The sequence below is a fragment of the Aricia agestis genome, chromosome 16, assembly GCF_905147365.1.
Source record: "Aricia agestis chromosome 16, ilAriAges1.1, whole genome shotgun sequence".
NCBI lineage: Eukaryota > Metazoa > Arthropoda > Insecta > Lepidoptera > Lycaenidae > Aricia > Aricia agestis.
The window spans coordinates 9,510,911-9,524,974 of record NC_056421.1 but is presented as its reverse complement, the minus strand read 5'-3'; the positions used below and the strand labels follow the sequence as shown (position 1 = coordinate 9,524,974).

Here is a 14,064-nt window from a genome sequence, read left to right as displayed (position 1 = left end):
CATATTTAATTTTATTTCTCACAGATAATGACTGATAATGACGTTTATTATTGTTATTTTTCTGTTCTGCACTGTCTAGCGGCGCGACTAGTAGTGAAAAAACGCGAGAGTGTACAGTAATGCGCTCGCTTTCCTCGCGAGACCCTTTATCTCGGGCGCAAAATACCGACACCGGACCGAGAGGGTCCGAGACAGGTGAGACGAGGCCAGCGCACCCATTTACACTCTTGCACTCGGGCCGCCTCGCTGTGTCTCGGCGAGAGTGTACAGCCGACATTAAACTTTGCTTGTCCAACTACCGGTTTTGGGTGTCCCAACTCCCAACTGCTGTAATTCCGTCCCATGACTCTGATTTACCTACCATTCAGTTTTTACCAAAAAATCAATATAAACTGAAAAACCATCGCATTTTTATGTTTGCATATCTTAAGATAGATAATTTATGAACAAAATATTAAATCTTTTTCTATTTCATGCAAAGTATTTAATGTTTTACAGCTATTTCTATAAAAATAATCCTTAGCTGTCCAATGACTGGTAGTTTACGGTAATATAATATAAATAAATGTGTGTTACTTTCTTTAGTAATAAAGCGTGCGAAAGAAGAAGTAAACATTATTGGCGATTTGACGTTTGCTGTCTCTTCCTTTCTTCCGGTTGCCAACACAAGGCAAGGTGAGTATTTTATGTGAACCACATGGTTAAATATTATTTTTCATTGATATTGTGGAATATTGTGCCCATTGTGATTAATTCCTTCTAAAGGTAAAGATTTGTAAACATAATTTTATTCCAATTCACCTGAAAATGACAAACGCTTGGAGCAAAATGTCCGCCTTCAATGTTCACTGAACAACCTTAAAATTATATGCTTAGTTTTGGATATAAGTTATTCATAATATGTTGACTAAAACCATTAAATTATTAATATTTAGTCTTAAAAGTTAAAATCAATTGTTTACAATGTTGTGGTGTGATAATGTACAAGTTCACACATAACCTCAAAAAGTTACATATTTTCAAGTGCTGTTAATTTTCCAGATTGCTGAACTAGAAATAAATTATTCTTTAGAAGGAAATGTTACTAGACACTACCATGCTTAAGTTACGAGTTTCCTGACTATTAGAAGTGAAGTAGTAGTGCTGATTTCATGGAAACTAATATTTTATGATTTTTTTTAGATGCGTTCCGTTACCCTGAAGGATGTTGAACAAGACAAGGTCGTAAAGACCGTCGCTGCCCACTTGAAGAAGTGAGTTATTTACCACTTGCATTGTAAATACAGATTCCAAAAACTGTTAATCTAAAATATAATATAGTGTTTGGTCATGAACAATAACTTTTCTGTTTCAGAGTGGGCAAAGTTAAGGTCCCTGAACACATGGACCTGGTCAAAACTGCCCGCTTCAAGGAGCTGGCTCCCTACGACCCCGACTGGTTTTATGTCCGCTGTGCCGCTGTACTCCGTCACATCTACATCCGCTCACCAGTCGGTGTCAAGACAGTGACAAAGATATTTGGTGGCCGCAAACGCAATGGAGTCACACCCTCACACTTCTGCAGGTAGGCTTATTTAAGTTGGGATACTTTTTCACACATACTATAAACTATAATTTACTTTCAAATTTTCACTAGTTATTTGTTTTGAAATAGATTATAATTTAATTCTCATTCGTGTGAGCAATTATTTTATTGCTGTTACATTATAGACATTTTTCTTTCAATTATTTTATTAAGAAACACACTATAATAAATTTATAATGAACTATGCTACAGCCGCTACAGGCGTCAAACAAAGGGCTTTAGGATGTGTATGAATCCCCTGTGTTATATTATAGTTACATACTGAAAGTAGCTGTGCTGATAAAGTAACTTCTTTTATTTTGTATGGCATCCCAGTGTCGAAAATTAGCCCACACTCACCAGTCACCACCACACGCACACCCTGAATAAATTTAAAATACTTTACTCCAGCTACTTAATAAAGAGAATTAACTATTGGTATTAGCTGCTTGTATCTTCGACACTTTCTTAAAACATTGGCATTCTGTTTATATAATCCTTGTTATACATATTGTGAAAAGTGTGATAGAGATACTTTTCTTTTTGTGAGAAGTAACACTGTATTAGATTAAGCTTTACAATATTTGTATTTGCGTTGAAGTTTTTTATAAATAAAATAAATAAGCAAAGGGGTTCGAACATTTTTGTATGGAGCCTGGCATATCTAGCCACTGGCCATTTTGATTTTTTTTTTCAAAATTTCCGAGCATGATAAAAATGGTATATTTGGATAGAGTACACTTATACAAACAAAAAATGTTAAATAACATGGTATCCTAAAATGTCACGTTTCCGAGATATTTGGAAGTAAAAATCGCCATTTGTGTCCTTTCCAGACTAATATGGCGATATTTACTTCTAAATATCTCGGAAACGTGACACTTTAGGATACCATGTTATATAACATTTTTTGTTTGTATAAGTGTACTTTATCCAAATATACTATTTTTATCATGCTCGGAAATTTGGAAAAAAATTGGCCTATGCCACAAAGGTTCGTACCCCTTAGATATTCAGATATTATGTAGGAGATACAGCATCTCTCTGGTGATGAGACTTAAAGAAGTTCTTATAACTCCTGTAAACCTTATAAATATAACTTTAAGGCCGTGCGCCCATTGCCACTTTTTGTAGCGATGCTGTCGCGATACTGTCGCATATTTGTATCGATACAGTCACTAGCTGTGTGTCCTGTATGGCGTTGCAAATGCGACTAACGCGCGTTAGTAGTGATGCAGTCTTGCGCTTTATAAACGTGCGACTGAGTCGCTACCAAAAGTCGCACTGGACGAAGGCCCTAAATCAAATTAAATTAAATCTATAATTATTATTATTCCAGATCATCAGGCAGCATCGCCCGCAAGGCTTTACAAGCTTTGGAGGCTTTGAACCTTGTTGAGAGGGTGCCCGATGGTGGCCGCATCCTCACCACAAGGGGCAGGCGTGATCTTGACAGAATCGCTGCCCAGGTCCGTCTAAAGGCTAAGCAAGCAGCGAAACAGAGTGTCATTGTTCTGTAATTTTACTTTAAATAAAAATAAAAAAGTACTGCAGTCTTTTAATAGCTTGTTTATGAAGTTTCGATTGTTATTTTGGTTTCTTATCATAGACACAGAAGGGAAGTAGATTGGATTTTTGTTATTCTATGGTCAAACTATATGACAGTATATATTAAGTCTATGGGTCAAACTATGTAAGTAAAGACAGGCAGGGTAACTACTAACTTGGTAGGGCTTGTCTAACTTAACCGATTCAATGCGGCGCACGTTTATCCAATACCACAGAATACATAATATTATAATTAGTAAAAACGTAGATGACCCCCGTAACCCCCGCAACGTTTTCGTTAATTCGTTTAACGCACGGGAGCCGTCAGTCGTGGCGGCATACAATTTTCTCGTGACACGTGAGCCCTGTCATACGCCATAGAAGTAGATGACACGTCTACCGTGTCACCCGCCACGTTCAAAAAGGTTTATTGTTTTTCTTGGTTTTTACGTGGTTATATTAACTTAATTTATTTAATTGAACCCAAACCATTGTTGTTAACGAAAGGCTACGTTGTTCAACGATTGACGCTTGATTTCGAGTAGTTTTACTAAGTTTTAACCTGAAAATGGCAGGTAAGCAATTTTTTTATTCAGGTGTTGCAAACCTTTTGTAGGTTTCAAAGTTAGAAAAATGAGTATATTAAATAAATCTGAGTTTCCGATGTATATTATACGTTCGTAGATAAAAAAGAAGTTCGTTGTTAAGTTTTTTTAACCAACTTCCAAAAAGGAAGAGGTTATACGTTCGGCTGTGGACATTTTTTTGTGTGTTCATACTCCGCTGTTTGTAAACCGATTTTCAAAAATAGTGGATTTTTAATAATTTGATGTCAACGCAAGTATTTTTCGACATTATTGTTTTAAAAAATTACGAGAAATTGAAAGTCTAAAATAATATAGAATAATATTATGGGCTCCCAATTAAACTTCTTTATTTTCTTAAAAGTTTACTACTAAAAATCCCGGCCGCACATTATCTAAATTTCTAATGACAAAAATACATTTTGACACGTCAGAATTCTGATAGCATGCGGGGTCCACAACAAAATGTATGAACAGTCTGTTGACTGTTCATACATTTTGTTGTGGACCCCGCATGCGTGGACAGAGTGCGTTCCGGCGAGGGTCCGGCGGGCGTACGGCCGGGCTAAAAAAGAAGACAGCCCCTAAGCAGCCCCTACTTTTTTCAATTCACAGAATATTCAGAAACGAAGCCTATAGGCTTGTTTTATTGCGTGGAAATTTAAGACGGTTTTTTTTCGGAGATACAGTCGCTTTCTAAATGATGACACGGCTCACGTGTCATACGCCACACGTTAAAAACCCATAACACGCGGCTGCCGTGTAATCCGCAATGAATGCACCTTTTAAAAAAGGGTTGACGGCCCCTACTTTTTTCAATTCACACAATATTCAGAGGCGAAGCCTTGTTCTACGTGGAAAATTAAGATGATTTTGTACAGAGTAGAGCCTTCTCAAGTGTAAGTTGAGGGAGATACAAGCGTTTTTTAAATGACACGGCTCACGTGTCATAACTCATACGCCACACGTGAAAAACATGTATGACACGACTCCCGTGTTATCTGCACTGAATCGGTTAAAATGACGCGCCCCTCCCTTGTATTCACATTTCACAGTACAAAATTTTTCATTTAGGTACGGTATATCAACTAGTGAAGTGGTGGGGCGCGTCATTTAAAATTAAGACATACTATAAGTAGTAACAAGACAAAAAGTGCGGTGTGGCAGCGGGGGGGGGGGGCTTACCTGTTCCAAAAAGATGGTCGGTCTGGTATATCATGAAAATTCAGTTATTTCTGCGCAGAGTAGGTTTTATGCCTGCCCCTAGTACGTGGTCATATATCTATAGTAGGTAATAGATATATGACCACTTTTTTTTTTTTATTATAAAATTGTGGCCGTCTATGGACTGTTCGTCCATATCCTTTTTTTGTTATTTTATTATTTAGATTTTTCGCACCAAGGATAATTGAAATAATATTATGAATTTTAATTAATTAATTAAAAATATATGACCACGTTACACGACCTCAGTAACAAAACTTTATTACCTTACTACCAGCCATACTCAACCTACGGCCCGCCGCGCCGGGACCTGTCTGTAAAGCTAAAACCACGCCCACCGGCAAAATAGTACAAAGTTTTAGTGAACGCACGTCGTAAAAAACTTTAAAATCGCATATAGTTTTTATATAATAACTTTAAAGGAGACTATTTCCTTGTTTCGTAACATTTTAGAGCGTGTTTTAAGACTGGATTGCACCAACTAACTTTGACTTTAACCTTAACTATAACCGGAAAAATTTACAGATATCGTATGAGAATATGGGGTGTTTGGACGCCATATTTAAGTTTAACTATAACCACGCCTCTGGTGCAACCCAACCTTAGTAGTTGAGACTTGGGCTTTATATTTTTATTTTTTATTCAATTTCAGTAAAAATAGCCTTTACAAAATTGTGTGGCTAAACGTATTACTAGTATTATATAAAAAGAAGAAGAAGACTGTCATTTTGTAACTTGACAGTGACTTTGACATAACGAATGTCAGTTGGCATTTCGACTGTCAAGCAAAATCAGCAAAATATTTTTCAATTTTCATTCGTCATTGATTCGGGAGTGAACTACGCTTCGAGCGGCCTGTTCAGCAGTTTTGTTTAAATATTTGATAAATAAATCGTCTAGAGTTGCTTCAGGCCGGTTATTTATAGCTTCGATAATTGCAGTGATGTCAAAATGCTAGCGGCATTAATGCCCAAGTGCGTTCTTATATTGACAATAACTTTCGTGTCTTGTTGTTTGTGTGAAAATTATGGATTATATGAAAAATCCCTGTACGTGGCCGATGAGCAGAGCCATGCTCGAAAACTGCATATAATTAATAGGCATACGGACAGGAATGAAGACCTTGGCTTGGCTAGAAAGAAACGCGATGCCACGGCGGTGCCACCAGCACCGTTAGGAAAGAACATTTCTACGTGGGTAAGTGTTTTTAAAATATCTATATTCTTTGTTGTTTTCGTTCTAACGTTAGCATAACAAAATATTATCGATAAGCTGCTTACCGGCGTCGTTATCGTAGCCTATGCGATAAATCGCCTAGCTTCCTATTTATTTTAAGCACCGACGAAAGAAACATTAGGTACTGATTTATGTTAATTCTATTTTCAAAGAAAAAGAGAGGGAAAAATAAAAACAGGTACTCTGTAAGGTCAAGTTTGAGTTCTGAAGGACATGTTTACCTTTCTATTAATAAATGCTAATGACTTGCTTTATTTTGCAACAAATAAAATTTGGCAATGATGTGCATAAAAGTTACATCTTACACAAATACTTGTAAGTACCTACTCATTAAAGTCAATGTGTAACAAAGAACATAAAATGTGTTCCTGTTTTAGAACTATAAGTTCTGAATAATTCACATTTATTTAAAAAACACTTTTATTATTGACACCATTGAACAAAATATATTATATTATTATAAATTTTTTTCAAATTAACAATGTTTAACACTTTGTTTATATGCTTGAAAGTTTTAACATTAGACATTAACCTTCTATTTTGTTGTGAAAAACGAATCCAGAAAATATATTTTTTTTCTCATTTTAGGTACAATGTTTTTTTAGTTTTAGCAAACTCAAAATGTTCATAATATTATACCTTTTGACTGTTATTTTTTTTAATTTAAGTTCTGTCCTTGTTATTTTTCAATTATTAACATAATGCAGTCCATCAAAAGAAAATGTTTTTAAAAGTTCTAATCAACTTGTTACCTATATTATATTACATTATATTTGTTTCAATAAGATTTAAGTGTCACATGTTTTTATTAGTAAATGATAACGAATTAAGAGGTCAAAAGATTATTTCTTTGTTGGTAATTGTGTAATATTATGTAGTCAAAACTAATTCTGAATGTTTGAACTTGACAATTCCTTCGTTTCCAGAATTAGTTAACTTTCATATTTTAACATAAAAAAAACAATTTTTACAGAAGAGTAAAATAAAAACAAGATATTTTTACTTTCTTATTTTTTCTGTATTGTAACAAAAATTTTTTTTTAGACTACCCACCTAAATGACAGTCATCAACAGTTGATGGTGCACTGGGTTGGGGAGGGATCCAATGTGATCATCTGCCTGGCAAGAGATTCCAGTCCGAGAAATAAAGGAGCACTTACACCATCTGCTCTCTACATCTCATATGACTATGGCAAGAATTTCACCAACAAGACGGAGAGTTTCCGACTTGGTGATGAACCAAACAGTGGCTATGCACAGCTGGACAAGTTCTTCAACCATCCAAAGTATCCAGAGTTTGTAAGTTATTCTTTTGATTCAATTTAACAAGATCAAGGGCTATATTTTGAAAAAGTACGGGCCCCTTTTTATGACCCTCATCAATTAAAATATTTCTTTGAAATTGATAGAGATGTACAGAAAACAATTTTTTTTATATAATGATCGGTTTACATTATTCCAGTCCAGTGATGGAATGTGAATGCACTGAATTGCATTCCAGTGTCTGTTTACATTATTCCAGTAGTAATCCAGTGCTGGATTCGATCACTGGATTAGAATAATGTAAACCAGCTAAAATATTAAGAATTTCAACTCCAGCCAAATAAACTAATGCTGTAATTTTGCTTATTCACAAGTAATAAACTGATGCGGCAGTGTGTTTGTATTGGATATTTAATTAATTGATAATCATAGCTATAAGATATGATGGGGCTGGCATGCCATGTATGTATGGCAAAAGCCCTTTATTAAAAAAAAAAACAAGTAATAGCTACAATAAATCCATCCATACTTTGCCAATATTACTCCTTCATGCCCAAACCGCTAAACCGATTTTGTTGAAATTTGGTTTAGAGGTACTTTGAGTCCCGGCAAAGATCATAGGATACTATTTGTCTCGGAAAAATGTACGGTTCCCGCACTAAAATCGAATTTTGGCGCAACGAACTTGTGGGTGTCATCGAGTTTTCTATAAATATATATATTTAAATAATGCATTCACAAAGTACAGTAACTGCGGTTCAATGACCACATACAATATGTACATTAATATACGGAAGATCAGGTATTTTCATGTTGTTGATAATGTCAAGTATCAAATGGATTGGAAAAGTGAATGTCATTAACCTTCAATGATAAAGTCTGAATAACAAAGTGACTCATGTATTTTGTACACAAAATCTTGCGCGTGCTTTCTTCATTATTTTGGTGCGAATCAAAATCAAAATTGTTTTATTTCTGAATAAATTTAAAATAAATGTTTTCAGAATTTCCTACATGATGCCTACCACCGGTTCGGGAACTAACCCGGCGAGAAGGACCGGCGTAAGAAACTCGCACGGGGCCCACTTTTTTACCAAAAAAAAGTGAGAAAAAAATTAATCTTTTAAAATAAAGTTAACAATTTTGTAACTAAATATTATATACAATATCCACATACATAATTGTAAGTCCTGTAATAATGAAGAAGTAGCCTTGCAAGATGCCATCCTACTCCCAATGTCACCTTATACTCAGGGCAGGATTAACCATAAAGTGCTTGTAGCAAGTACACACTTTTAGGGCCCCTTTTTGGGATTTCCGCTTCTTCAACGTCTAGTCTGTGTCGTAGGACTCCTAGGTAGGCACGACCTGCCTTCGCCGGCTAGCCAATTGACAAAGGGCCTCAAATCTCAATGTGAAGCGCACGTATGACGTAGCACGTGTTATTAAAAAAAGTCTAGAGCGCCGTTCGGCCCTTTCACTTCGAAATTATCATGTTTACAGTTGTGTTAATAAAAAAAATACGTGGCACTCGGCGACTAAGTAAAGCTATATTGCATATCATTTTTTATCTCCTTAATTATAATTCGCATACGTCTAGTCGCACGCACATAAACACCGTGCCGAAGTCTGGCAACGCGCGCCGCAGCGCTGTGCCGGTCGGAGTGGGGGGTGTTAGGTTTTTTCGTTACGGAATTTTTGATTCGGTCGCCACGCTCAAAGCCTGCGATAAAAGCTGCAATAGCTTAAAAGTAAATAAATATATGTATTTTGAATCGGATTCTTAGAATTTTACATATCCTATAATTCTTAGAATTAATATTCTGCATTTGAATCGCATAATATTCAAGGTTGTTAGTTTCTTTACTGCATTGTTATAAGGAAAAGTCAGATGTTCTTGCTACTGTTAGGTTTCGATATTCTATTTAAGTACATATCGGTGTGGCGATCGAATTCAAGATAAGATTTTATTACTTTTATAACCCAATCAAAAAAATATATCTAAAATAGATCACAAATAAATAATATTAATACAATGTACCGCCAATCTCCATTTTGGCCGTCATGTATTAGGTAAGCTAAGTACTCACATATACGGTTATGCTCGATAGTTTTACTCCAAATCGAGTAATAATAACTGTGTGGACTTCGATCACTGAACTTAGTGATCGAAGTGTGTGGACCGCAAAACTGACAGCTCGAAGGCTCGCATCGAGCCGCTCGAAGGATTGATGGAATGAAATATATCGATTTAGAATAAAACTATCGAGCAATGCTGAATGTGTGGACGAAAGCCCGAGCCGCGGGTTCTGCTCGACGTTATTGCTCGATCGAGCAAAACCGTATGTGAGTACTTAGCATAACTATAATTTCCACCATGATTGCGAAACTGTTTAGCATACCCCATCGACGTCGATCAAAGACAATCTTAGACGATATTATTTTTCTTTATATATAACCGAATTGATCCATAAAGGGCCAACGGCTTTTACAATTTTAAGGTGATAATAATATCCAAAAGGAGAAAGAAGATAGTAAGGAAGTTTCAGTTTTCCTTAATTATTGTGACGACAAGTTCTACGTAATGTTATGTCGTCGCTTCCTATTTCAAAGCAGGTTTTTCTATACTTCAAAATATAATTTCAAGGAACCCCAAAAAGACCAATCTTTTTTACTAGTCTTATTTTGATAAAATGATATTATGCAACTATATCTAATATTCCTTTTCAGTGTGTCTTCATCGACTCGACCAACAAGAAACTCTACTATACTCGTGACAACGGCAAAACGATCTTTCGATCCGACCTAACGTTCCATCCCAGCGAGCTCGCTTTTGATGAAGATTATCCCGACAAATACGTTATCCTGGACAAAGTCGACAATGGAAGGGATGTGAGTATTTCTGTCCCAAAATTCTATCAGTAAAAACCTAAGGGTGGGTTGCACAAACTTACTTTAACTTTAGTCTTTATCTATAACAAAATGTCAAACGAAGTGCCAAATCTCTGGTTAAAGTCAATAATGGACGCCATATATTTTGACGATAACCTTAACCTCTATAACAACGCCTTTGGTGCAACCCACCCTTAAGTTAACTTTCTAAGTATCTATTATCAAATATGAATAAGCTATTAAGCTGTTACTTTTCATATAAGTCAAACGAAATTAAAATTACTACGTGTATTTCGTTACCCGCAAACCCTTAGGCCGGTATAAATAGTCAGTACTTAAGATGCGACACGGTCTCAAGACGCGGTTCGGCTCTGTGATTAGTCCAAATTTGGACAGCCAACCATTCACAGAGCCTGAACCGTGTCTTGAGACCGAGATGCATCTTGAGTAATGACTATTTATACCAGCCCTAGTGATCTGTATTATGTACCTAGTCAGCAAACCTATAATCTCATTGTACCCACATATTCAGGAAATGTCCACCAAAAGCTGTCTGTTTTTAACAAGATAGGGCAAATAAGAGCATTTGAACCGCCTCAGCATTTCACAGTCAACTTTATAGAATGCAGCGAAGCCAAAAAGAAAAGTCTTGGCAAACTATGTATGTAATATGTATGTTTGTACGTTCCTTCGCAATACATAAACTACTGATCCGATTTTGATGATTGATTCGTCATTAGATTCGTAATAATGCAATTTATGTACTATAGCTTTTAACTTTTCATAATAAGCAAAGAAGCGATCATAAACGAGCATTCCTTGCAGCTATTCATTACGTTAGACGGAGGGAAGACCTTCAAGCAGATCGGGAGCTACATCAAGGCTTTCTACTGGAGTTCTGGAGCTGGTTTCCCGAAGATGTTTTACGTGGAGCGCTGGAAGCCAGGTGGCAATAGCTCTGTGCTAGCATTCTTTGATCCAGTCCATCCCACGGTGCTGGAACTGTTCAGCGACGCTAAGGATTTCCAGATCAAGGGAGACTACATGTTCGCGACTAGACAGAAAGACGTGAGTATTTCTTATCTATACTTATCAATAAGTACTTAAGTATTTGTATTATAAGGCTGAAGAGTAATAAAGCTTAAGAGTTTGTTTAAATGCGAAAATATCACGAACTACTGGACTGATTCTTATGTAATTTGGCGCAAATTAAAGAATAGAGAATGAGAAAGTCGCAAGGACATAATATAAACATATTAAGTGTAACGGTTATCGCGAAATTCCTTATTTATATGGGTGGAGCTGCGCGAAACATCTAGAATCTAGATCAGGGGTTCCCAAAGTTATTTTGTCTACTGCCCACTTTAAAAACAAATTATGTTTTGGCGACCCCCATTGTTTCAATTTAAAAAGGCATCTAGATGAAATAAATCACCCCCCAAGCCTCTAAACAACGCCTCAATTTTTTTCTGGGTCCCACACCGCCCCCCTTTAGACCTTCAACGGCCACAAGGGGGCGTTAGCGCCCACTTTGGGAAAGGCTGATCTAGATAGTCATAATATTATAACGTTTCCTATGTCCTTGTATACCGATCAAGATACTTGAACCCTCTGCGAGACGTAAGGGAACAGAAACACAATTTCGTATTGTGTACTTACTAGTAGCAGCAGTAGCCGATAAAAATAGAGTAGTGTTTACTCGCACTTTGATAAGAGAACCTTTCACCTAAGCGTAACAAACACCAATACCTCTCACTAGATAACAAAACAGGTTAGCGACTTAGCAGTACTAGGTGATAAAGAGGCAATTATTCTTTATATTAGGTGATAAATAATGCGCCAAGTGCGAGTCGGGCTCGCGCACGAAGGGTTCCGTACCGTCATAGAGCAAAACTAGGCCAAAAATTGTGTTTTTTTGTATGGGAGCCCTTAAATTTTTATTTTATTTTATTATTATTATTAATCATTAAAGTAGACATAATATATCTAAGACCTTTGTGAAAATATCAAGTGCCTACCTGCTGCCATTATTGATATAGAGCATAGTTTCTCAACCTTATTTTGCTCACCACCCACTTTTGGAATATTTTTTTTTCTAGAGCCCTTACCATCTGTCGCGAATTTAAAACAGCTATTGACACGATTATATTTAAACGTAAGATATTATAATATTATAGTCGTGAGATCTCTGTACTTTAACCTCGATCGTAGTACTTTTTATTTTATAGTTTTTAGTAATGATGATTTTAATCCATTGCTCGTCCTACCAAAATACGTGCACACGTAATACCTACATTAACAAAAATTAAACGATATTAATTTTTATTTTACTTTAGTACGTGATTAGCGTGTATTTTTTTGCCTTTTTAGACTATATTTTTTAATCTACCCACGCCCCATCTGCGCCATTTCAATGCCCCCTAATTATTTTCTCTGGGTCTTCTACTGCCCCCCCGAAAGTCTCAAACGCCCACAAGGGGGCGTTATCGCCCACGTTGAGAACCTATGATATAGAGCAAAAAATGTCAAAAAAAAAACAAGTTTGTTGTTAAAAAAATAAAATAAATCTAATATTTAAGGGGGGCTCCGACCCCTTAAATATTAGATTTATTTTATTTTTAGTATTTGTTGTTATAGCGCGAGCGGCAAAAGAAATACGTAATCTGTGAAAATTTCAACTCTCTAGCTATCACCATTCTTGAGATACAGCCTGGAGACAGACAGACGGACAGACAGACATCAAAGTCTTAGCAATAGGGTCCCGTTTTTACCCTTTGGGTACGGAACCCTTAAAACGCCTCTTAGCCTCCATTCAGGGTTATTTTACCTTGAAGTTTCTATTATAATGACTCTTATGTACTCAGCATAAGACTGTTAGAGTTATTATAACTTTAGTAGGTAAGTAAGTAGATAAAAAAATGCGTAAGTCAAGTTCATTTCCAGCGGAACAGATAACGTTCACTCTCGGTCTGGCATTGTCATGGCATTGTATCGAGTTTCTCGCATCCGTCCTACGTCACTGTATTTCGTATGACTCAAATGTTTAGGGGCGTTATTGGGAATTTTTTGAACAATATATTTTTTCTTCATAACAGTCACAACGTAAACATAATATGACGTGTTTTATAGGATCTTGGATTTAGGTCAAGCTACAGCCGACGCAACGTAGGTATCACAATTCACAAGTCCTCCTTTTTCGAATTTTAAATTGCGAATGTTTCCTTTTTTGAAGTCTTAATTTTTAAAGTAAATGTTTTACTTCCTCCTTTTTAAGTAACCCTACCCAGTGTAAACCTTATTGTTAGCAAGGTGAATCAGGTAGTGAATTACGCAGGCTAAGTTTGAAATGCAACTCTTGCGTCATTTTGGGACCATTTTGCTGCGTGTAAGACAACATTAAAATTTAAACCACATCAAAGTTTGCCTCATTTGGTGGTCGCAATTTCTGTTATGAATATTATTTTTATTTTATGTCTGTAAGTTATGCTAACGATGTTTCAGTATGTGAAATTAATGACATGTTTTATCTGCGTAATAAGTGCTAATAATATACTAAAAATGAATGATTCATGAGACAATGTGGGTCATAAGTTGTAGGTATAGAACTGCAGACGCTATTCTATTACTCATTGTGGTTTGCACATTAAAATGTTGGAACTATGGTCATTTACTGTTAAATGAGAAAAGACTGAATCCTAGACTCCGGGAGCAGTGGCGATTCACAAAGGAAAGAATCCTTTTTTGAACAGAAAT

The 14,064-nt window shown here is 36.1% G+C and overlaps 1 protein-coding gene across 1 annotated transcript in view; it reads left to right on the top strand.

Moving 5' to 3' along the window:
• Positions 1-565: 565 nt before the first annotated feature.
• Positions 566-14,064, top strand: part of LOC121735041 (sortilin-related receptor-like) — a 44,842-nt gene continuing 31,343 nt past the window's right edge. Inside the window, exons 1-8 of the mRNA XM_042125708.1 lie at positions 566-675; positions 1,183-1,253; positions 1,355-1,564; positions 2,904-3,081; positions 5,821-6,117; positions 7,201-7,455; positions 10,150-10,311; positions 11,137-11,379. Of these exons, the coding sequence (XP_041981642.1) occupies positions 1,183-1,253; positions 1,355-1,564; positions 2,904-3,081; positions 5,821-6,117; positions 7,201-7,455; positions 10,150-10,311; positions 11,137-11,379 (1,416 nt within the window). The 5' untranslated portion in view covers positions 566-675. The remainder of the gene's footprint in view (positions 676-1,182; positions 1,254-1,354; positions 1,565-2,903; positions 3,082-5,820; positions 6,118-7,200; positions 7,456-10,149; positions 10,312-11,136; positions 11,380-14,064) is intronic.